Source organism: Mesocricetus auratus, unplaced genomic scaffold (assembly GCF_017639785.1).
Source record: "Mesocricetus auratus isolate SY011 unplaced genomic scaffold, BCM_Maur_2.0 Super-Scaffold_100008, whole genome shotgun sequence".
NCBI lineage: Eukaryota > Metazoa > Chordata > Mammalia > Rodentia > Cricetidae > Mesocricetus > Mesocricetus auratus.
This window is the reverse complement of record NW_024429192.1, coordinates 72,676,984-72,701,824: the sequence shown is the minus strand read 5'-3', so window position 1 is coordinate 72,701,824 and position 24,841 is coordinate 72,676,984. Positions and strand designations below refer to the sequence as shown.

Sequence of the window (24,841 nt, the reverse complement as noted above, 5' to 3'; positions counted from 1 at the left end):
GGAGCAGACACTCAAGTGGAGCACACATATACATGCAGACACAACACTCACACACATAAAGAGAAATGATCCTTAAAAAATTTAATGGGGTTTGAATTTTACTTTTTTACTGCTCAATTCTAAAGGAGTCATTCACAGGTTAAGGGATATGCAGAAAACCTACAAAATGGCCAGCAGGTGGCTACTGAAGAGAGCAGTGCCCCTCTGACAGACTAGGGGCCAGAGTAAACTGGACAGTCCTGCCTAGACACGCAAACCTACAGGACTGGTCTTCCCAGATTTCCAGATTTTGTTGTTGTTGTTGGTGGTGGTGGTGGTAGTAATTTCCTTATGCTGAATGAAAAGGTTAAATTTTAAGATGAAAAAGCAAACAAAAAACCCTATGAACCAAACCAGGTTCCTTTGCTGGCCTCTGGCCTGCAACTTTTGTTCTACCCTGGCATACTCCTCTGGGCAGCCAAGGGCTCTTCATTTGCTAGCTCTTGGTCCTGACCCAGATTTTGTATCCTCTCTCCCATAACTGCTAGGTCCTTAACAAAGCTCTCCGCTATCCAGGAGTCTGCAGACACTGGGCATTGTTTGAGCTTTGAGCCTGTAAACCACATGGGTTCTATGCCCTTCTAGGAAAGAAGGTTTGCCATCTGGGTCCTGGGAAAGGCAGCTAGCTAGCCCTTACAGACAGGATGCACAGATTCTTTCTGAGGTCCTAGGTAATAAGCATACAAGTGTCTCTAGTCTCCAAAGGAAACTGTCAGTGGAAAGCAGTGTGTACAGGTAGGGTTCAGGCATGCTGCCCACCTGTGTGGAGAAGCACCTCAGTCAGGCAGGACTCTCCGCAGCAGACAGTGCTTCAGGAACACACAATAGCAAAGTGTAACAAAGGCCCCAGGAGGTCAGAAGTTACTTCAAGTAGACCTCAGTTGCATTCAACTCCACATGGCCAGCCTTGTTCTCCACCCAACACCATGGGGGGGGGGGGATGACACATTCCAGTGCCCAAGTGGCTGCCTAAGCCCACCACAAAGCTTCCTGAAACCACAAGTCATGGAGACACAGCTGCCAGCAATGCAATACCCAGACCCACAGGAAGACTCTGTGGCTCCAACAGCTAACACACAGATAGCTCTGCACCTCCCACTCAGGGTCCAATTTCTTTCTTTCTTCCTTCCTTTCTTTCTCTTTTCTCTCCCTCCCTCCTTTTCTCTCTCTTGACAGGGTCTCCCTCTGTAGCCCCAGACTGGCCTGGACTCACAAAAATTGACCTCCCTGTGCCTCTCAAAGCACTAGTATTAAAGGCATGTGCTGTGACCACCATGCCTGGCTTCTGGGTCCAGAAAGTACTGAATTCCTCTGAAGTCCTCCACCACCCATGTCCTGCCCTTTCCTCGAAAGACTCCCAGTCCTGTCCACCAATAGGGTGGGCCCGCTATGCCCCCACACACAGTTGACAAAAGGTTCTCTTCAGTCGGGCTTTGGTGGCGAACGCCTTTAATCCCAGCACTCGGGAGGCAGAGGCAGGCGGATCTCTGTGAGTTCAAGGCCAGCCTGGTCTACAGATCGAGTTCCAGGACAGCCTCCAAAGCCACAGAGAAACCCTGTCTCGAAACCCCCCCCCAAAAAAGGTTCTCTTCAGTCCAACACCTGCTCTTGTTCAGAGAAGGGAATCTCATTTCCCAGGCAGGAAGTTCCAGAGTACACTGTGAATTAACACAGATGTATAAGAATGCTACTGCTCAGTCGGGCAGTGGTAGCAGCTGCCTTTAGTCCCAGCACTCAGGAGGCAGAGGCAGGTGGATCTCTGTGAGTTCAAGACCAGCCTGGTCTACAAGAGCTAGTTCCAGGACAGACTCCAAAGCAACAGAGAAACCCTGGCTCGAAAAACCCAAAAACATAAACAAACAATGCTACTGCTCAACCTTACAGAAAGTACTTGCCAAAGGGCTCAAGCCTGCTCCTTGCCCACAACAGCTGACTCAGGTGACTGAGTGGCCGAGGTAATGAAAACCAAACTTCTCTCTACCAGCAAGGTAGAAACAAGAAGCTTAGGTATGGTTTCCACATCAGGCCCTATCAGTCCCAGGGCAACGGCAGTGCCAGCTGTTAGCAGTATGTGCTGCCTCAGGCCTAGCAGGAGAAACAAGAGAGGCTATTTGCCCAAGGACTTGGACACAAGTCCTAGATACCCCCACAGGCTGCATGAGAGACCCAGAAAGCCCCCAAGAACTAGAAATCATGATTACTCCTCTCCCAGGCCTACCGGAGTGCCAGGGGCCCAGAAACCATGTGAGCAGCAGCCGGCGGGGGTGGCCTCCTTGAGTATGCAGACTTCCTGAGGGCACATCAAAGCCTGGTTACCTGGAAAGAAGAAGGCAGGCATCAGTGATGAGGGAGGAGAGAGGAACACGAAGGAGGGTCACATGCTCGACTCCCAAATGGGTCCGCTAACAGCTGGTGCAAAAAGCAAGAGGAAGAAGAAAAAAGAATGAGGAACCTAATACCAGGTATGAGCATCTGGGAGGCACTACCTAACATCTAAAGCACACTGTAGATGTCCCAGGCCTTTAATCCCAGAGGTAGGCAAATGTCTGCAAGTAAATTCAAGGCCTGCCTGCTCTACATAAGAGGATTCCACCAGGGCAGCCATGGAGAAACCCTGTCTCAAAATGGAGGGAGGGAGGGAGGGAGGGAGGGAAGTAAGGGAAGAAAAAAAGGAAGAAACAAAGGAAAAGAAAACAGACCCTGGAGGCTGCCATCCTGGAAAGCTAAAGTAAGGTTGGCCACATTTACATAACAAAGGGTCGAAATGGAACTACTCGTGGAAGGGCCATTTATAAGAGGCTGGAAAGGAGGGCCAATCTGCCTTCTTCTCTTGGCAACTTGGTTGTCTATCTAGCAGCTCTCAACCCTACAAAACAACCAACAGCAGCCCTAGGTGAGAGGTGCTCCCATCATCACCACCACTCTGGGTTCCACAGGATGAGGAATATTGAGATTCCGGGTCCCTGTTCTTCATACAGAACAGCCTGGTCTCCCCCCAGAAATCAGAAGGAGCCTGCAGCAGCCAGGAACCCATCTCTGCCAGCCCTTCCCCCACACCATCCCTTGAGCCATGAGGGCAGGTCCCTCAGGAATGTGACCAGACCTGGGGTGCAGGCCTTAGGCTGAGAGGCCTCAGTCCATGGCTTCAGGCTGTCAGCTGTCTCTCCTGCCCTCTGAGCAGTTCCCGTTTCTGAGTGGGCTCATTATCCCAAAGGCCGCAGAACAAAGAACAGCTCTGGAGCTCCCGAGTTTAATGAGCTGGTCACCCAAGAGGACAAGGGACAGAAGAGAAACCAACAAAACTGGGTGAATGACCACAGAGCCAGGAAACCCATCTTACCCCTCCAGACACCTACCAAGCAGCCTAAACCAGCCCCTGCTCAGTCCTCTGCCACAACACTTCCCATATCCAGAAATTACTTAGGGACTGGGACAGCTACTAGACAGCAGCAGGGAGTGCCTGCTGCACAGCAGGGTTAGGCTGAGTGGCTGACAAAGATCTATCGAGGAAAGGAATAAAGATCCTTCCTGTGTCCTCCACCAGGGGGAGGTGATGCCACCCCTACTGACTCAGGTCCTCCTCACTCCATGGGAGGGCCCCATAGCCTACAAACCATGCTCTTTTCTTCCCAATCTGAATGACGGCCAGATGTCTATTCTACCTACTGTCCTTGGAGAAGCCAGCACCTGGGAGACTGAGAACATGGCTAGTTACGCCAGCCAGTGAAGTCAGATGCTGACTTAACCTAAAACAAGGGCACATGTAGATTAACACCCAGAAGCTCCTAACAGGTAGTGGTGTCTATTAGTGATCCTGGCCCAGGACTGCCAACCCAGAACAATGGCACCTATAGCAATCTGGGACAATGGGGCAGGATGACCTTGGATCCCAGGGCTGACCAAAACAAATCCTTCAGAGGCCAAGTAAAGGGAATTGAAAGCCACTGTAGAAACCTCCACCAGCTCCAGGCTTCCCCTGTGGGTGGGCCCAGCAAGTCTGACCCTCTGTAGACAAGGTCTAGCTTGCTCTACTGTAAAAACAAGTACAAGAACTAATACAATTCTGGGTTACCTTCCCAGCCCCCACACTAGACATCAGCGTATGGCCTTGATGAACTAGTATGCACCCATTCCATTTATCCTCCTCTTCCACTCCTTCCCATCACACAAGTGAGGTAGCCTGTGAGCCCAGAAAGGGGCTAGCATAGGACACACACGTAGCACAGCAAATACCATACAGCTCCCTCCAAGATTTTTCAAAAATGCATTTAATCCAGAATATCACAACCTAGTAATACTCCACACTACAGGGCACTATAGTGATTTTACCCTTTGGTCTCAGGACCAAATAATCAATGACCCACGGGATCAAATTTCTAATATTTTGTTGTCTTTTACATAGGGTTACATATATCCCAGGCTGGCTTCCAACTTGCTACAGGCAATCAGGGTGACCTTCACCTGATCCTCCTGCCTCTATCTCCCAAACTGGTATTACAAGCAACACATACCCGCCTCAATATTCAACACTTAGCCGGGCGTTGGTGGCGCACGCCTTTAATTCCAGCACTCTGGAGGCAGAGGCAGGCGGATCTCGAGTTCAAGACCAAGCCTGGTCTACAAGAGCTACTTCCAGGACAGGTTCCAAAGCAGTGAAAACCCTGTCTCGAAACACACACACACACACACACACACACACACACACACACACACACACACACACACACACACAAACACTTACTGATTTTGTGCCATATCGTTTTGAGAAAAATAAGTCAAACTACAATCAGTATTCTCTTACATTTTAAACCAGATGTGATGGCTCAGGCCTGTATCTCAATACTTGGAAGGCTGAGGCACAAGAACCACACATTCAAAACTGCCGTGGACATCAGAGGAAGAGCTGTCTCAAAAACAAGGACCAGCCTGGTCTGGTGGCACACTCTTTTAATCCCAGTAAGTTCAAGACCAGCTTAATCTACACTGTGAGTTCCAGGACAGCCAGGGCTATATAAAGAGAACTGACTAGTTGTCCTCTGACCAACACACACACACACACACACACACACACACACACACACACACACACACACACACACACACACACACACCATGAAAGCACAGACAGATAAATTAGTACAGGCTTGCATGGGCTGGGTAGCCAGAGCAATACAGGCCGCTGTCGCCCCCTGCCTCCTCTGATTGGGGCACTCTTTATGTGTCTCCTCCAGTCGGCCCAAGCCCCAGCCCAGCACAATCCTGGAGAGCTTCCCTCCCAACACACCCACAATCTCAGTATTCATTCACCCCACTTCCCTAAATGAACGCTGCATTCAAGGAAACAGATGACAGAGCCTGGCTTTCCCACCATAACCTGCTGCTTCCTGCCCCTCAGACCAGAATGTCACTGGGGGAATGACCTACCATGGCCCTGCTGAGGAAAAAAAGGTTAGGGTGCCCGTGTAGCCTTAGGACTAGTGAAGGAGAAGGCTTCTCTTCCTTGTACCCGACCACAGGACAGGAGAGCACTGCTATGGCCCAGCGTTTAAAGACTCAAGAAAGATTTTAAGCAGGAAACTGAGAAAGACTCCAATCTATCCTTTCCAAAAAGTGCTGCCCCAAGTCAGCCTAGATACCCACCTTGCATAGTGCCATGGTCTCCAAAGGCAGCACACTGTTCTGTGCCTCCTGCAACTCCCTCTAGACACCAAGTTGGTAGCTCAACTTGTAGGACAAGAGGACTCCGGGCCCAGACTCAGGGTGTGGTTTCAAGCCACATGATACTCCTCACCCTTCTACTCAATGCCTGATCCCCTCAGGCAGGAATGAACCCTCCTGGAGGCATCCTAGGGCACCTGGACTGGAATTCCTCTGCTTCACACCCAGCCAGAAGGCCTGGTGAAAAGGGAAAAAGCCAGAAAAGGGGGCCATCCCACCCAGCCCTCAGAACCTTTTCCCCCTGGCAGCTGGTGTGCTTCTGCAGAAGGCCTGGAGGACTGAGGGAAAGCTCCTGCCTGGCTCATCCCAGTGAGTTTTTCTACCACCCATGGCCTGAGTGCCACTACCAGGAGAGGGGTAAACTGTGAGCCCAGGAGCACTGATGAACACAACAGAGCCACCAGACAGCTTCTGTACCCAAGATTGAAGCACATGTTACTACCTCTGTAACCTCAATGGGAGAGCAGTTGGTTCACTCTCCATTATGGTAATCTCATATCCCAAATGCAGTTCACCCCAAGCCTAGACTAGATTCTCAAAGAGTCCGCCAGAGCCTAACTATGAAAAGTCACAAACTCAAGATTCCATTTAATCCTGTCCCTTCCTGGACTCCTCCATGAAACCCTATCCATCCTGGCCTTCCCAGACATCTGCCCAAGTGAGATAGGTTTCCTAGGGTGGGGGGCTGTACGGTGACTGAACAGGTCTGAGCAGGTCTGGTCTCAGTGAAGCCTCCCACAGGCTTATGAGGACCATTATCTCTACCTCCAGCTGCAGATAAGGTTCTTGGGGGTTAAGCAACTTGCCCACAGAAAGAGCGGAGTGAGGATCTAAACCTGACTTAGGGGCTGTGGTCAATTTTCCTCACTCCTAGGGAGGGCCTCTAACTACAGAGCTGCTCTGGAAAACTCAGGCTCTTTCCCTCCCATCCCTGGAGGCCTGGAAGCCTAGCTCACTGATATAAAGTAATGCCTTGGGTTCAAATCCAGCTTCACAAAAAGTCCCCACCTGCCTTTTCTCATGAACTCATTGTGAGGGCACGTGTCTAGTTCTTCCACCAGAAGAAACAAAGAGAGGTGACATTCAGCATGCACTAGAGGAGAGGGAGCTTGCTGCCTCTCTAACAATACCCCTAGCCAGGTGTGGTGACCTCCTGCCCTTTAGGTTTGGGCTTGGTAGTAGGTGGGGCTCATTGCTCTGGGCAAGCCCAGCCAAATAATTTGGCCCAGACCTGGATACTAGCCAGTCACTTCTGGCTCTCTCTCCCAGGCCATCCTCCTGGAAAGCAATAAGCATTTTAAATGTCAAGAGCCCAGCCCTCCTCTTGCGACAGCCTCTATGAAATGCAACAGTCGGTTCTACTAAGAACATATGTGATGTGGTATCAGACACTAGGACTGGCCTCCTCCTCCAACCCTAAGACCAGCTCTGTTGCACAAAGGGGAGAGTGGCACCCACTCCAGCCTATGGCCTTTTCCAAGTCTATCCTAAAAATGTTCCAGGGCCCTATTAGAGGCTTGCTGTCTACCCAAAGCTAAGACCTACCTGGACCCTGACCACCTGCCCAAACATGCTGCTCCCACAGTTAGGCAAGTAACCCTCAGTATAAGAGGGGGCTGGTGCTATGAGGAAGGCCTGGAGAGAGGCACTATGCAGCACCATATCACACAAAGGCACAGCCTCATCTGTTCATGCCCCGAGCCTGCTTAACTTTAGAGCCAACAAGGGCTAGAGCAAGGGTACTCCCTGCTACATCTGCCCTGGTGAGTCTAGGCCATTATAGTTGAGGATGGCAAGTGAATCCTCACTGACAAAGTGGAATAATAATTTGAGATTGTGATTAATTACTACAAAACCCAGATTACCTGCAACACAACAGAAGCTTAAAAACAAACAGGTGCCCTTTCCCCTGGCTGGCATGCCTTAACCAGCAGGAGTTTGTCAGAACTCTGGCAGCCTTCCTCAAAAAGTCCGGGAAGCTGAAAGTCTCCAATGGGTGGACACAGTCAAGCCCGCCAAACATAAAGAACTTGCTCCCTATGATGAGAACTGGTTCTACACATGAGCTGCTTCCACAGCACGGCACCTGTACCTCCACGGTGGTGCCAGAGTTGGCTCCATGACCAAGATCTATGGAGGAGGGCAGAGAAATGGTGTCAGGCCCAGCCACTTCAGCAGAGGCTCCAATGGTGGACCAAGATAGGGGCCGCAGAGACAAAGAGATCTGGACAGGATTGCTGGACAGGTGTCAGCCACCAACAAGAAGCATTAAAACAAAGGATGCTGGGTTAAAAAAATTGCCTCATTCATTAAAACAAACAGAGGCTTAGCTCTTCCAGAATCCAGAGGTCTTGAGTTCAATTCCCAGCAACCACAGGGTGGCTCCCAAGCCGGCACACATGCAAATAGAGCACTCATATGCATAAATAAATACGTCTTAAAAAAAAGAGAGAGAAAAACCCTCTTAGGCAATGGGAAAGTAGAAATTCAAGCCAGGTGTAGAGGTGCACAGCTTTAATCCCAGCACCTGGAGAGCAGAGGCAGGTGACTCTCTTGTGAAGTCCAGGACAATCAGGACTACAGAGTGATACTTTGTTTAAAGAAAAGGCTGGGGCCAGGCGTTGTTGGCCTTTAATCCCAGCACTAGGGAGGCAGAGGCAGGCGGATCTCTGTGAGTTCGAGGCCAGCCTGGTCTACCGAGCGAGTTCCAGGACAGCCTCCAAAACGATACAGAGAAACCCTGTCTCGAAAAGGCTGGGGGCTGGAGAGATGGCTCAGTGGTTAAGAGCATTGACTATTCTTCCAGAGGACCTGGGTTCAATTCCCAGCACCCACATGGCAGCTCACAACTGTCTATAATTCCAGTTCCAGGGGACTGGACACCCATGACAAAACATCAATCCACATAAAATAAATAAATTTAAAAAGAAAGAGTTGGATGGTGGTGGCACATACCTTTAATCCCAGCACTTGGGAAACAGACATGTGGGAAACAGAGACATGTGGAGTTTGAGGCCAGCATGGTCTACAGGGAATTCTAGGACAGCTAGAGCTACACAGAGAAACCCTAGCTCAAAAAACAAAACAAACTCTGTGTGTGTGTGTGTGTGTGTGTGTGTGTGGAGAGAGAGAGAGAGAGAGAGAGAGAGAGAGAGAGAGAGAGAGAGAGAGAGAGAGAGAGAGAGAGAGACAGACAGAGAGAGAGAGAGAGAGACAGAGACAGAGACAGAGAGACAGAGAGACAGAGAGAGAAGAGGCATGGTAACTTGAAGAGAAGAGGCTCTGGGCTGGTGAGATGGTTCAGCACATTACCTACCACCAAGCTCGGCAGAATGACTCCTACAAAAGCTGTCCTCTCATCTCCAAAAGCATTGTGTGAACTTCTGCACATGGACACATTATGTATCCCTGGCTGTCCTGGAACTATAGAAACCAGGCTGGCCTCAAATTTCCGCCTGCTTCTGATTCCAAGTGCTGGGATTAATGTCACCACCACCATTGGTTAAACACTTTTTTTTTTCTTTTTTTGAGACACGGTTTCTCTAACAGTCCTGACTGTCCTGGAACTCGCTCTGTAGACCATAGGGGCCTGGAACTCACAGAGATCCACCTGTCTCTGCCTCCCAAGTGCTGGATTAAAGAGAAAGAGCTCTGGTACAGGAACCCAAGCATGAAAGAAGCTGTGTGTTCAAACTCCAACACTAAAAAAGAAGGGGAAAAAAGCTAAAGCAAATGTGCAAGGAAGGACGAGCAGTGACAGCACAGAGGCAAGCAGGGAGAAACTCCACAGGCAAGGAGTTGAAAGGGCACCAGGAAGCCTGGGCCACCCAGCTGGAAGGACTATCACAACCATCTCCTCTGCCTGGGGACATCCTTCAAATGAGATAACTGAACCCCAGAGGGAAGTATATGTCACAGCTGAGTCACTAGGCATCCACCTAGCCCAAGGCTGTGGGAGACAAGACTCCAGCTTCCCTAAAACCAACCCTAGCAGTCAACAAAGTGGGAAATTTACAGAAGTAAAATTAAAAGAAACTATGAGGGTCTCTGGAACTTTATAAAACATATCTTTCAGTAGAATCATCTTCCTAAGAAAGATCTTCTTCACTCACCAGTAAAAGTTGAATGAAGTGAGGCCAGGCATAGTGATGCTTGCCTATAGCTCTAGCACTGAGAGTCTGAGGCCTAAAGATCGCCACAAATCTGAGGTAAATTTTACTACAGAATAAGAGCCTGTAGTCTCAAAGACACCAAAACCCCACTATGCCCATCACTGTATGACCTCTGACTGGGACAAACTTTGAAAAGGTATGTGTCATAAGAGCCAGCAAAAGCATAATCCTAAAAATCCTAAGCCAGAAAGTGATGATGGATTTTTAAAATTATTTTAGTTGGGTGTGGTAGCACACCCCTTTAATCCCAACAGAGGGGGTGGGTCTCTGTGATTTCAAGGCCAGCCTGGTCAAAACAGTGAGTTCTAGGGTCCTCAGGGATAAGAGTTCTTGTTTCAGATAGATAGATAGATATAGACAGACAATAAATAGGCAGTTTATTTATTTTAAATTGTTTGTTCTTGTTTATTTATTTTTGTTTTCCTGAGACAGGGTTTCACTGAGTAGCCCTGCCTATCCTGGAACTCACTCTCTAGACCAGGCTGGGCTTGAACACAGAGATCCAAGCCACTCAGGAAACTTGAGGCAAGAGAATCACAAGTTTAAAGCCTACCTAGAAACTCAGTGAAGCTGGGTGTTGGTGGCGCACACCTTTAATCCCAGCACTTGGGAGGCAGAGGCAGGAGGATCTCTGTGAGTTCGAGACCAGCCTGAAAAACCAAAAAATAAGACGAAGAAGAAGAAGAAACTCAGTGAAAGACTTTGTCTCCAAACCAAAAAATAAAATAAAATAAAGGGCTAGAGAGATGCCTCAGCAGTTAAGAGTTCTTGCTCTTCCATAAGATCCCCGGCTTCTATTCCCAGCATCCATTTCAAGCAGCTCAACAAAATGCCCTTAACTACAAACCCATGATACCCCAAAACTCTGTTCCCTGAAGGCACCTGTGTTCATGTGCACATATCCATACACAAACATAACTAAAAATAAACCTAGGAGCTGGAGAGGTACTGGTGGGGTTTTAAGAGCACTTGTTCTTACAGAGAAGACCCAGTTTTGACTCTCAGAACCCATGTGGTGACTCACAAACATTCCCAGTTCCAGGCAATCGTCAGGCAAAGGCCTGGAGATTTAATCCAATTCAATGCCCCTTTCTGGCCTCTGAAGGTACCAGGTACAACATGGTATGCACACATACATGAAGGAAAAACACTCATTAAAAATAAACTAAATCTTGCGGGGGCACTAGTGGTGCACACCTTTAATTCCAACACTCCAGAGGCAGAGGAAGGTGGATCTCTGAGTTTGAGGCCAGTCTGGTCTATAGAGCGAGTTCTAGGACACCCAGGGCTGTTTCACAGAGAAATCCTGTCTCGACAGGTGTGTCCAGAAAACTGTGGTAAAGGATTGCTTTTTACATGACACTGGTAAGAGCTCAGATTATTAGTAGATATTAACTTCAATTGAAGTAGGCTTTCCACTATTAATCTCTACATTCTTTAAGATGTATATATACTCATATCATCTTGCTACAATATTTGTAATAATATCCTAATTTCCTAGAGCTAATCTCTAAACCTACTAGGGAAGCTGAGACTGCTCTATATAAAATTTCCGAAGCAGTAGTGGCCACACCTTAATCCTAGGAAGAGACAAGCAGATCTTTGAGTTTGAGGCCAGCCTGATCTACAAAGTGAGTTCCAGGACAGTAAGGGCTATACAGAGAAACCCTGGGGGGTGGGAAAGTCCCCAAGCAGCCAGTATAGGGGTCCCAACATTGCACAACTCTATTAACAATGCAGAGTTGCGGGCAGGGCTTTGGAAGATTCAGGTCCCACAAGAAACCACACATGAAGCATCACTCAGTCCTAAGGTAAGGCCATACTGTCTTGTGCAGGAGCGGGTATGTCTAACTTTACAGGTAACCAGATGGCAGAGTCAGAGTCAGTCTGCAAGTTTGCCCAACATATACAAGATGCAAGGTTTCAACGCAAGCAAAACGGACAGCAAGAGTACCTCAGCAGCCAAAGGTGCTTGCTGACTTCAATGGAACCACATCCTAGGAAAGAACCAACTCCATAAACTGTCCTCTGATTCCCATGCCAGAGCTCACACACATAGGTAAGAAATCTGTTTTTTTTTTTTTTTGGTTTTTTTGTTTGTTTGTTTGTTTGTTTTTTTTCAAGACAGGGTTTCTTTGTATTGTCTTGGAAGCCGTCCTGGAACTCGCTTTGTAGACCAGGCTGGCCTCGAACTCACAGAGATCCACCCATCTCTGCCTCCCGAGTGCTGGGATTAAAGGCATGAGCCACCAACGCCCAGCTAAGAAATCTGTTTTTAATTTTAAAAAATAAAAAAATTGCCAGGCATTGGTGGTGCACACCTTTAATCCCAGCACTCAGGAAGCAGAGACAGGCGGATCTCTGTGAGTTTGAGACCAGCCTGGTCTACAAGAGCTAGTTCCAGGACAGCCTCCAAAGCCACAGAGAAACCCTGTCTCGTGAGAAAAACAAACAGAAGAACAAAAGTAACCCATAGCTAGAAATGCCCTCTCCTGAGGCCCTTCCCAAAAGCCCACATTGAGTATTGAATCCCTGCCCTTCTCTCTTTCTCTTTTTTGTTTTTGCTTGTTTTTTGAGACAAGGTTTCTCGTATAGCTTTGGAGCTTGTCCTGGAACTGGCTCTGTAGACCAGAGTGGCCTTGAACTCACAGAGATCCGCCTGCCTCTACCCTTCTGACTGAGTACAACTCATCCTGCCACCCTTCTCAAATCCACACCACACTCCCCCATTACCTCGTCCCTTAAAATTCAAGCTCAGCCGTAGTAGTTTCGGCTCTCACAAATGGGTCATGAGAAGCCAACAGGCCATGCCTCCAATGGATGATCCTTCCCCCTTAAGTCCCTTCCTCTCCCTTTCTGCTCCTCACCTAGGATCAGCATTAGCCAAAGCACTTCTGTTTGTATACCTCCCCTCCTAGCCACCCTAGCTAGCCCCACAGACCAGCACTCAAAGTTAAAAAGCCTGTTACTATATTCTTTGGGATGTTTTGTTTTTGAGATGTGGTCTCATATAGCTCAGGCTAGTCACAAATTCCTGATCCTCCTGCCTCCATGCTCCTGAGTGCTGGGATTAGAGGAATGTGCCATGCCTAATGCCTAGCTTTTGCTTTTCTGTTTGGTGATGTCCCCCCACCCTCTCTGTGTAGCTTTGGAGGCTCTCCTGGAACTCAGTCTAGATAAGGTTGGCATCGAACTCAGAGATACGCCTGTCTCTGCCTCCAGAGTGCTGGGATTAAAGGTGTGAACCACCATCTGACAGTGAAATATTTTTTTCCATGAAAGTGCCAAAATCCTGGGTAAAGGGGCTTCCTAGCAAACTTTAAAGTATAACAATTTTTTTTTAACTTTTGAGACAGGGTTTCACCATATTGCCTTGGATAGCCTGAAACTCAGAGCCTCCTTCTCCTAAATGCTAGGATTAAAGCATGCATCCAGTTAGAGCAGTAGTTTCCAACCATGGATCACAACGCCTTTGGGGCTCAAATATCAGATATTCTGGGTCAGATATTTATAACAATTAATAACAGTAGCAAAATAACAATTATGAAATAGCAAAAAAAATAACTGTATGTTTATGGTCACCACAACTTGAGGAAGGTTGAGAAGCCCTGAGCTTAACAATTTTTAAATACATGAAAGAGCTGTTCGAAACCACATCTCAGGCTCTGGGACAGTGGATACAAGAAACAGAGACCAGTGGGGGAAGGGTGCTACCAGGAAGCAGGATGTGGATGAGCACGCTGCCTGCTGGGGGCATGAAGTCAAAGTCCCCTTCTACCCAAAGAAGGCTAAGCAAGCAGTGCACTCTTATCAGCGTCCACACATGCATGGAATGTGGGACTTTGGAAACAACCCTCTCCCCTCAGCCAGTATGGGGGCTGCCTCAGGCTCACACCTGGCCTTCTGGAGTTTAGGTTCACTTATCACAGCCAAAGGGCAATCCAAGCCCAGTGCCTGATTACCTGGAGGCACTTTCAGAAGGCTGTGTGGCTCAGTCTCCCATCCTCTCTCCAGCCTCTGGACTCATCTACTAGGGTCACCCTGCTCCTAACACCACCAAGGGCAGTGGCTGAGCACCTCTCATTTGCCCACACTGAAAAATACCCAAGGAGAAGGGAGGCTGTCAGGTCTGTGGCTACAGCCCTCCCGTGGAGTCATTCAGCAAAGGTACCAAGCCACAGAAATCAGAAATCCGACAAGGGGCTGTGATTAAAGTTAAGATGATCCAGGGAGCCCTTCTCTATCTTCTTCTAGTCCCTTTGGTGGGGGAACCCTTCAGCTTTAAGAGCCATCAAGATAGTACATTCTATAAAGGTGCTGTCAGTCAAACCTAGATACCTGAGTTAGATCCTGAAACCCACAAAGTGGAGAGAACCTACTCCCTCAAGTTGCTCTCTGAATACATATGTGCAGCAGCTCCCTGCTCTGTAAAAAATGATGCAATTTTAAAAGAAAAAGAACCTCATTTGTGAACTGGGCATTGGTGGCCCGCGCCTTTAATCCCAGAACTCGGGAGGCAGAGGCAAGAGGATCTCTGTGAGTTCGAGACCAGCCTGGTCTACAGAGCCACTTCCAGGACAGCCTCCAAAACAATACAAAGGAAACCCTGTCTTGAAACCCCCCCTCAAAAAAAAAAAAAAACCCTCATTTGTGGACCAGCAAGATGTCTCATCAGGAAAGGCACATGCTACCAAACCTGAGTTTGATTCCCAGAATTCACAAGGAAGGAGAGCCAATTCCTATAGGTGGTCCTGACTTTTAGACACACATATCATACATTAGGACACATAAACTCTGTCTACATAAGGAATTCCAGAACACACAGAGCTGCACAGTGAGATCCTATCTCAAAAAAGAAAAAGAGGCATTCCAGACCAAGTATCACCCAGAAAAAGGTGCCCTCAGACTATGTGCAAACTCCCTGCTACAACTTCCCTACCCATTCCCTAAACATGTGACTGCAAAGGGATGCTCAGAGTAAACTTAGGCCTACATGCTACCACAAAGCTGAGCAAGGGTTAGGGCTCAAAATAAGTAGCCACCCTTCTTCTACCATCCCCTTCCTGACACTCTGTCAAGAACTCTGTAAAGCTCCAGAGCACCTGCACCAACTTCCTGTAGAAGGGAAAGGTGGGGTTGGGGCTGTAACTTAGTTAGTAGAGTGAGTGTCTTTGTCTAGCAAGCATGAAATCCTGATTCCTAGCCTACAAAAAATTAAGCATGGTGTCACATGAGTATACAGGCAAAGAATGTGTGTGCACCTTGGATTAACCCCCCCCCAAAAAACTACTCACAGTTTACTCAGGCTACTCTACCAAGATGCACACAACAGCAAAGTCTGCTCTGCCTGTGTCCCTACTACCATCTTTCTCTTCAGTCAGTACCCTAGCCCTTCACTTCTTCTACCTAGGTTGCTCTGCTTCCTCTAAAGGACCACACTTCTTACCCAGGGCACCAAGATGACAGCACACCCAGGGGTGTCACATAATTATTGCCCTAACCTCAATAAACACCAACTAAACACCCGGACATCCCACTGCTCTGTTCCTACAGAGGCAGAGCCTGAAACCCTGCCGCTCCCACGCTTTTAGAGCACCCACAGCCCTCCTTCCAATCCCTTACTAGTATTTCACACACCTTGTCTATATAATGCAGCCCACAAACAACCTCCAGGACCAATGTCTCTCCCAGAGACACTGAGGGCAGAGACAAAAGGCAGCTATCGCAGCAGTGCCAATCTATCTAGAGTCACATCTCAGATAGGGCCAAAGTGGGCTTGTCAGAGAGCCATTATGTCAGGCCAAGCCAGGTTACAAAGGAGGCCAATGGGGCTGGGCGCTGGTGTCACTCTTTAATTCCAGCATTTGGGAGGCAGAGGCAGGCGGATCTCTGCGAGTTGGAAGCCTCGAAGCCAGCCTGGTCTACAGATCGAGTTCCAGACAGGCTTCAAAGCAATACAGAGAAACCCTTTTCAAAAAAAAAAAAAAAAGAGGCCAATGGGAACCTAAGAATGCAAACAAGCCAGGGCTAGATAACTGTGGCTGGTGAGGCTGAGTCTTGGGGCATAGGGAAGGAGGTGGCTTCACAGAGAACATTCTATGAAGTCCCTCAGTGCATGTTCAGTCCCTGCTGTTCACCATTTGTTCAGTGCTCCTCAGCTAAGAATCTGCTATGGTCATTCATTCACTAGGTTAACTGCTAACCTCGCTATGCTCTCTCAGTAACAGCATACTGCCCAATCCTTCTGTTATAAGCAAAGATATGCCACTTGCTGGGTCCAGTGTTTCTCAAACTTGACCACATACCAACTTCACTGCAGGAAACACAGGACCTACCTAAGGATAAACTGAGCTCCCAAAAGTTAAAGTCAAGCATAACACAGGCAACAACAGTGCCTGCCTCATACACAGTCCAAGTCCATCATCCCACACAGTATGGACACCTTGTTCGCATAATAGGCCCCTGAGGTCTCAGGTCCCTTCTCATTTACCAAGAATTCATCTGCTTCCAAGCAACAGGGTAAGGGAGCTGCAAAGACCATGGACAAGATTCAAGTCATGAGGTCCTTCCCCTGGAAGAATCCACAACTAGGTTGATGAAAGCTCCAATAGGGGCTGGGTAGTGTGGCGCTCACCTTTAATCCCAGCGCTCAGGAGGCAGGCAAATCTCAGTGAATTCAAGGTCAGCCTGGTCTTCAGAGGGAGTTCCAAGACAGCCAGGGCTGTTACACAGAGAAACCCTGTCTTGAAAACCCAAAAGAAAGCAAAATACAGCCGGGTGTTGGTGGCGCACGCCTTTAATCCCAGCACTCGGGAGGCAGAGGCAGGCGGATCTCTGTGAGTTCGAGACCAGCCTGGACTACCAAGTGAGCTCCAGGACAGCCTCCAAAGCCACAGAGAAACCCTGTCTCAAAAAAAAAAAAAAAACCAATATATATATATATATAGATAAATAAATGGCTGGGTATTGGTGGTGCATGCCTTTAATTCCAGCAGCAGCAGCAGCAGCAGCAGCACTTAGGAAACAGAGACAGGCGGATCTCTGTGAGTTCCAGGACAGACTCCAAAGCTACAGAGAAACCCTGTCTTTTCAAAAACAAGGATGGAAGGATGGAGGGATGGAAGGATGGAAGGATGGAAGGAAGGAAGGAAGGAAGGAAGGAAGGAAGGAAGGAAGGAAGGAAGGAAGACTTTGATGGGGCTCAGACCCCTAATGGAAATGGGAGTGGCCCCTCCCACCAGCCAAAGCATGTGCCCACCCATAGGTGCTGCTAGGGGCCCACACAGAACAGCTCGCCGAGCAGCTGTACTCACAGAGCCAAACTGCCCTTCCACACATACAGGAGGGGCTCCCTCTCACCTGGTCCCTTCATCCTTGTCACTCTGGGAATTCCCATAGAACAGACATGGCAACCTGGACAACAACTTGCCTTTCCATCCCCTGTAGCTCCCTCTTCACCAACAAAAAAGTTCTCCTGAGGTAGGTAGCTCATGTCAATCAGGGAACAAGGACCTAGACTTCTTTCCACTTCACAAGACACAGGAGCAACTTTTGGCCTAGACGCAAGTGGCTAACTCACCCTTTCTCACCTGGAAGGTTAGACGAGCCTCAGTCCCTACTACAAGCCCCAAACCATGCTTCCTCCCCTACCAGCAGTAGTTTCATCAGTTATGATAGCCTTTCTGAAGATCCCAGGGAGTATCACGGGGTCAAATTCTCCCCACTCACTCAAGCCATGCCATTCCCAGGGCCTGCCTGCCCTTCCTTACCCTTCTGGACTGTGGTAGTGTTTGGCCTTCAGGGAATCAAACTTACTAGGGTTCCCCACACCCATCTCCCAGCAGGCTCAAGAGAGCAGTTGTTCCTTAGGGTCCTTCCCTAACCTTTAAGGCACGTTTACTTGCCTCCCAGGCTTGTTTGAAAGCTTCTAACAGAAGTCCAGTCTTTCTGAGAGAAAAGACTCTCTACCATCCCTCCCTGGTCTGAGCTCAAGTATCTACAGACATCCATGAAATAAAGGCTCTCACAGGCTCTCAAGTCAAAGGCATTTACCCTCCAACCCCAGCAAGTTATTAACCTCAGTCTCAGGAGACTCCCACTGAACTGGAATGATGCCCCTATCACTTGGCCTTAAAAGCAGAGCAGTGGTACACAAGTCTGTGAGCACCAGAGGGCAGAAAAGCCAGCACAATTCAGACATGCCACTGAGGCTAAGTGCTAATAACATTTAGAAAATGTGTCTGAGTAAATACAGTTTGCAAGAGTCTCACACATCTGGTGGGCAGTAGTCCTCAAGCTTCAAATGCCTACAAGATTATGTTTTCCAGGGTCTCCTGACCATTACCCTTAGTCCATCCTTCACAGAACCACTGCCTTTAAAAGAAAAAAGCAAAAACCTTACCTCAGCTACCCAAGAAGAGGCACATTATAATGGCAACCCTTGGGAAGGCTGAGGCACAAGTCTGAGGCCAGTCTGGGTACACAGTGAGACCTTATCTCAAACAACAAACCAGGGCTGGCAAGACAGGGTAAAGTTGCCTGCTGCCAAGCCTGACAATCTGAGTTCAATCTCTGGAGCCCACATGGTAGTAAGAGAGCATCAACAGCTCCCAAACAGCAAATACACAAATAACAAATAAATAAGTGCAATAAAAAAGAAAAAAAATCTCTCAGCTCTGCCAACAAAAACCTAGCATGGTGCTGGTCATGGTAGCCCACACCTTTATTCCCAGTACTCAGAAGAGACAAGTGATCTCTGTGAGTTTCAAGATAGCCAAGGCTATTACACTGAGAAACCCTGTCATGAAAAACAAAAACAAAAAACCCTACCATGGCATTCAGAGCCCTCCTCCAGCCTACAAATGGTCCCACCCACTATGCTTGTCACTCCACACTATGCCTCTGGTAATAGGCAGGTGTCCATGTAGACATGGGGGTAAAGTGGGAGAGTCATCACTGCCCAAGGTTGCCTGCAGAGTGAACTGCAGAACCAGGCACACTGAGACTTTCTAAGCAAGTCCAGTCACCACCCTACAAACTGACCTGCAGGGGCCCTGCTTAGCCAGACTCTAAGGAGTACTTCCCTCCAGCCCACACCCTTCCAGTAATCAAACTCAGGAGACAGTGGCCTTCAATCCTAGTGGACAAGAGCAAGGATGAGTGAAACAGACACCTCAAGGTCAACAACAGACCAACCAAAAAGAACAGACATGAGTTCCCTAGGTGAACTTAACTTTATTCCTTCTCCTCTAAACTTCCAAAAATGATCCCTTTTTAGGAGCTGCTCATCAAAAAGTATCTCTCCTCAGAGAAGCCCACATCCACAAATCTTACTTTCTTCCTGAATGCCTTTCTCTTAACCTTTCTCTTAATCCTAGGGCTTAAAATCTGTATAAAATTTCCCAGGGCCTTTAGTTCCAGCACTCAGGATATAGAAGCAGGTAGATCTCCGTGCATTCCTGGTCTACCTAGTGAGTTTCAGGACAGTCAAAAAAAAAAAAAATCACAGGAGAGGCAGATGGATTTCTGTGACTTACAAGCCAGTTACAGCTATAAAGACCTTGTTTCCTTGTTTTTGTTGTTTTAACTTTATGTGCAAGGACCCCATTAGTGTCTAGTATCTTTGGAGGCCCAGAGAGCAGACTCCATGTTCCCTGAGACTGGGGTTATAGATAATCATCTGTGAGCTACCTGGTCCTCTGAAGAGCAGTCAGCACTCTTAACCTCTGAACCATTACTCAGACCCTTTGGGTTTATTAAGCTTTTGTTTGTTTGTGTTGATGGTTTTTGTTTTTCAAAACAGGGTTTCTTTGTGTAGCTCTGTCTGTCCTGGAGCTCATTCTGTAAACCAGGCCGGCCCTGAATCCACAAAGCTCTGCCTCCTAAGAGCTAGGACTAAGGAGTGCTAGAAGTAAAGGCATGTACCACCACAGCCTGGCTTTTCAACCCTTTATTTTTTATTTAAAAAAATAAATTAAATAAGATGTCATGGTGGCATGTTATTAATTCCAGCACTCTGGAGACAGAGGCAGGTGAATCTCTGGGTTCTAAGCAAGCCTGGTCTACATAGTGAAGTCCAGGCCAGCCAAGGCTACATAGTGAGACCCTCACTCTAAAAACAGTAATACTTTCTTGGGCCAGAGAGATGGTTCAGTGGGTAAAAGTGCTTGCTGACTAGCCTTATGACTTAACTTTGATGCCCAGGACCCAATGCCTGCAAGTTGTCCCTCTAACCTCTAGCAGAGTACCCATCTATGTACGTACATACATAAAAAATGAGTACAAGTAATAACATCTAACAAACTCCAACTCCAGTTAAAAGGGAAAAGGGTACTTCATGACCCTAACCCCACCCCCTCAAGCCTGACCTTGACAGGCAATAAAGACTCCTAGGAAGATTGCACAGCATTCCCTACAGCTCAATAATGCAAAACCCTGTTGCTCTCCATCCACAACAGCTGACTGCAAGTGGATCAGAGGCTGTGCTTATTAACAAAATGAGAAATCTGATATGTGGAAAGAAAACACTACGTGAAGACTAACCTAGGACTGCAGCTTGTGGAAGAGGCTAGGCTGTTGGCCAAGGCCAGCAAGTGAGGAAGGCTCCCTGCCTACCTGTCCTCAGAGGAGGCACTCTGCAGCAGAGTGGGATACACTGCCTCTGCCCACCTGCACCTTGTCTCTTCCAGCAATTACAGCAAACCATTTTGGCTCCGCTTTCATTCAAGGCAAGGCTCCCTCGAGCTTTTTCCTCTATGTGAATCCAGCAATCAGAGAAGATTTTTCTTTTCAGGAATTGCTCATAAAAGCCCAGTGACTAATATATACAAGTTCCAACAGCTGGCAGGAAAGCATTGCAGGAAGGAATTCTGGGCACACAGCAGCACTCAAACAGCCAGAGAAGCTGGTCAACAAGCACTCTCCAAGACCTTACAAGTAACCCTCAGAAAGCCAGGAGCCAAACAGAAAGCTGAGCAAACAGCATTGACCCCACTCAATGCAAGCAGGTGGACAATGCAAAGACTCTTCTCAACTGTTCTGGAAATTTTCATTAAAACTTTAACTGCACTGGACAGAAAGATCACCTGGAGGCAACATGACTTCTTGCAGAAACCCTACTCTGAAGGGCTATGCTAGCCACACATTTGTCTCTAGAGGCCAGCCTGAGGCTGGCCCATCTGCTTTATTTCAGACTACTCCAGAAGCCCTGCTCCACCCAGCATACTTTTTCTCCTTGAGCCAGGGCTACAGAGTGGTCACATAGCCTCAGATCCCAAAGATGTCTGTTCGAAAGTCACGGATTCCAGATACAGGCAGATAAGAACAGGGGAGAGGCAAAGCCAGGAGGAATCAGAAGCAATAATAAATTCGGTACCCCTCTAGGATTTAGCTCCATCTCTCCATCCTGTGTCTCAGACAGGAAGTCCCAAGTTCAGTCTGGAAGGCGAATCCCTCCACTACCTAACCGATTTCCCTGCCCTAGGAGTAAAAGACACACAGCTAACAAACCCCAGAAACAATCCACAGCCACAGGATTCCTATGGGCAAGGAGTCGCCCCTCCCCCACCACCACATATGTCAGTGGGGGTGGCCTCTCCGTGTTACACCCCTCCTGCTGTTTGGGAGTGAGGGGCCTGGAACACAGCTTTCCAAATGCGCCTGACATAACTAGAAAAGACACTGTGAAGAGGGAACAGAAGACATAAGTAAAAACTTCTAAATCTCTCCGGCCAGCGGAGATCAGCACTGGACTCTCGTCTCGAGGCCGTCCAAAACTGTTCTGGGTGGGGCTGCTGGGAGTATTATCTGGTCTCAATCCCTCCAAGTACGTTAAGTCAGTACCCCCCTGGGAGAGGCATTTCCCCCAGCACACACACCCAGGCCTGTGTGCATATGAACCATTTTGGAAGATAAACAGAGAATGACAAGCTAGGGCCCCTCAGCTCACTCCCTGACCTAACCAGTCCCTTCCTCTTGCCACCCGACCCCCTCCCCCCAAGCCCATCTCTCTTCCTGCCAGGCGGCTGCCTACAGCAAAGGTCTGGGGGCAGGGCAGAAAGCCCACCCAGCCACGGAGCCGAACCCTCCATGCCCGTCCGTGTCCCTGCCACGGCCAGTCTCCCAGCCAGGAAGGGGACCGGAGGAAAAGGACAGCAGACCATACACACAAGCGCAGTTCTGGAAATCGTAAAACGTTCCAGCGAGGGGCAGCCGCAGGAGCACAGCCGTTTGCATAATGGGAGTCCGCCCGCCTGTCAGGCAGCACCGCTCGCCCGACGCCGTTCGGATTAGATTGCTAATGAAAAGGCACAAAGAGCCGGCGCCCGCTACCCCGTCGACACCCGCACCAGAGACTCGCGCCCCAGGACCGGCGCGGCCCTGGGGGCTTTGTGCCCGGAGTCCCATGCTAGCCGCAACCCGCCGGGCACCTGGGCCACAAAGCCCCCGCCCGTCCGGGGTCCCGCGTGCGCCTCGGTTCGGGACTCGGGGCCGTGCGCGCGCTTCGTCCCACGCGCGCCCACGCCCCCCTCTGCGGGAGCGCGCCCGGCCCGCGCCCCCCTCACTCGAGGACGCCGCTTACCTCATGTGCCTGCCAGCGGCCCCTACTCTTCGGCGCCCGACCTGCGCCGCACGCGCCCGCCCTGTCCGCCCGCCGCCGGCTCCGCTCGGCTCCCCGCCCAGCGCGCCCAGAGCGCCGCTCACAGCCGCCCGCTCCGCGCCATCTTGGAAGCTTGTGACGTCAGCTCCACCCGCTCACCCCTGACCCACATCTGAATGGGCGAGCAATGGGGCGGACCTAGGGGGTGGACCCTCGTGGGGCGGAGCCTGAGACTGGGCGGGGCCGAGGAGAGGTCTGAGTCCAGGGAGGGCCGGGTTGCTGCTGGACAGCGTAATGGGGGAGGGGCGCACGGGAGGCCCCGGGAGCCCTAACCCGGACGCCGACCGAGTCCCGACCCAGGCGCCAGAAAAGGACGATGGCAACCTCATCTCGAAATACTTGACCTGCACGCACTGAAGAACAGAGACCCTGTTCTCTATCACAGGCATATCTCTATGACTATCCCCCAAACGGAAGACTGCCCTTCTTTGAGCCTGATCCTGACCATCCTGAACACCATCTCCACCTACCTGCGCCTCGCCTTTTCTATCCTTTTGCTTCCCTTGATCTTCAACTATACAGAATAGTCCAGGCTGTAAGGTTTAGTCCCCAAAGACTGCCGGCATCCACGGTCTGGGATGCAGGAAGGCCTGCACGGTTCTGATTTTAAAGACAAGTCCAGCCGGGCTTTGCAGGCATAAACCTTTAATCCCAGCACTCAGGAGGCAGAGGCAGGTGGATCTCTGTCAGTTCGAGACCAGCCTGGTCTACAGAGCGAATTCCAGGACAAATTCCAAAGCAATACAGAGAAACCAAGTCTCGAAACACCATGGGGGAGGGGGCAGGAGTCCTAATCCCAAATGCCTCTTGGGGTTCTTGTACCCACACCCACGAAGGTCGGTCGACCCTGCTTGCTCACAAGGGCCAGGAGTTCGCTGTGCACCCTTTGCTTATCCAGAATCTTCTGGTGACTACAAAAGGTCCTAAGGGTCAAAAGGCAGCCAAGTAAGACCCAAAGGCTTGTGACCATCTAAATGTATTGGGGCTTACACGGAGTAATTAATTCTCTTGGGGGTTATTGAATGGCCCTCTCTCTATTTTGAACACTAAACAAAGGAACCCAAGTCCTAGTCAGTGCCCACAAGTGCTCTATAGGGAGATTGTGACCCAGGGCCAATCAACATTGAAACCCAATTCAATAACATTTTGCAGAGGCTAATTGTGCAACCGTGCTGCCCTCCCTCATGTACGAGCTTCATGTGATCTGTCATAGACTTAAAATTCTTAGTTCACCCGAATACATATCTAAAATAAAAACTATCATCTTACCCACTTAGAGTCACAAAAAAAATCAGAAATGAAAGCCTATTTGTCCTATTAAAACAAATTACAAAGCTACTGCTGCGGGTTGTACCAGCCAAAAAGCAGGGTACAATGCATAAGCAATGCCTAGAAATGATAAGACAACCATAGATTTAAAATGGGTGTGGTGGTGCATGTCTTTAGTCCCAGAACTCTGAAAGCTGAAACAGGCAGTTCTTTGTGAATTAGAACCAGTCTGATCTACACAGTGAGTTCCATGTCAGCCAGAGCTATACAGAAAAACCCTGTGTGGCAAAAAACAAAAAAGAAAAAAGAAAAAAATGTCTGGAGGCAGAGGCAGGTGGAGCTCTGTTAAGTTCCAAGCCAGCCAAGGCTACATAATGAGGCCCCGTCTCAACAATTCCATCCAAAAATTAAAAAACCAAGGGAAAAAAATGGCATACACCCCACCAAAAAGTCAACTGTTCCTCTAACCAAAGAAATACACACTAAAAATATAGGAAAGCCAGGTATGGAACAGCTTTAATCCCAGCACTCAAGAGGCAGAGGCAGGCAGAACTCTTGTGAGTTTGAGGTCAACCTGGTCTAAAGAGTGTGTTTTAGGACAGGTCTCAAATCTACAGAAACCCTGTCTCAAAATAAAAAATAAATATAACAGAAAAAAACTTTGTCTAGAAAAACAAAAATAATAGGACAATCGTAAAATTAATAGAGAAGCACACAAATAATGAATTTATGGGGGAAATAACATCACTTAAAACAACCTTGAGCAAGAAGAAGACTGATGACGGGTGGTGGTGGCACATGCCTTTAATCCCAGCACTAGGGAAGCAGAGGCAGGCGGATCTCTGTGAGTTCGAGACCAGCCTGGTCTACAAGAGCTAGTTCCAGGACAGCCTCCACAGCCACAGAGAAACCCTGGCTCAAGAAACAAAAAAAAAAAAAAAAAAAAAAAAGACTAATGCTGAAAATATAGAAATACTTCAAGTTA

General features: G+C 48.8%; 1 protein-coding gene and 1 pseudogene across 3 annotated transcripts in view; one reads left to right on the top strand and one right to left on the bottom strand.

The window, feature by feature from the left end:
• Hic2 (HIC ZBTB transcriptional repressor 2) overlaps positions 1–22,667 on the bottom strand; it is a 29,135-nt gene extending 6,468 nt beyond the window's left edge. The window contains exons 1-2 of one of the 3 annotated variants that reach the window (XM_013118666.3): positions 22,510–22,667; positions 2,258–2,355 (exon numbers count right to left, since the gene is read on the bottom strand). In XM_013118666.3, coding sequence (XP_012974120.1) covers positions 2,258–2,283 — 26 coding nt within the window. In that variant the 5' untranslated portion in view covers positions 2,284–2,355; positions 22,510–22,667. Of the gene's footprint in view, positions 1–2,257; positions 2,636–3,142; positions 4,636–22,509 lie in introns of those variants that run through there. The other 2 variants (XM_005077562.4, XM_040751141.1) reach the window with 2 other exon arrangements.
• Positions 5,465–8,146, top strand: LOC110342291 (annotated as a pseudogene).
• Positions 22,668–24,841: the final 2,174 nt, after the last annotated feature.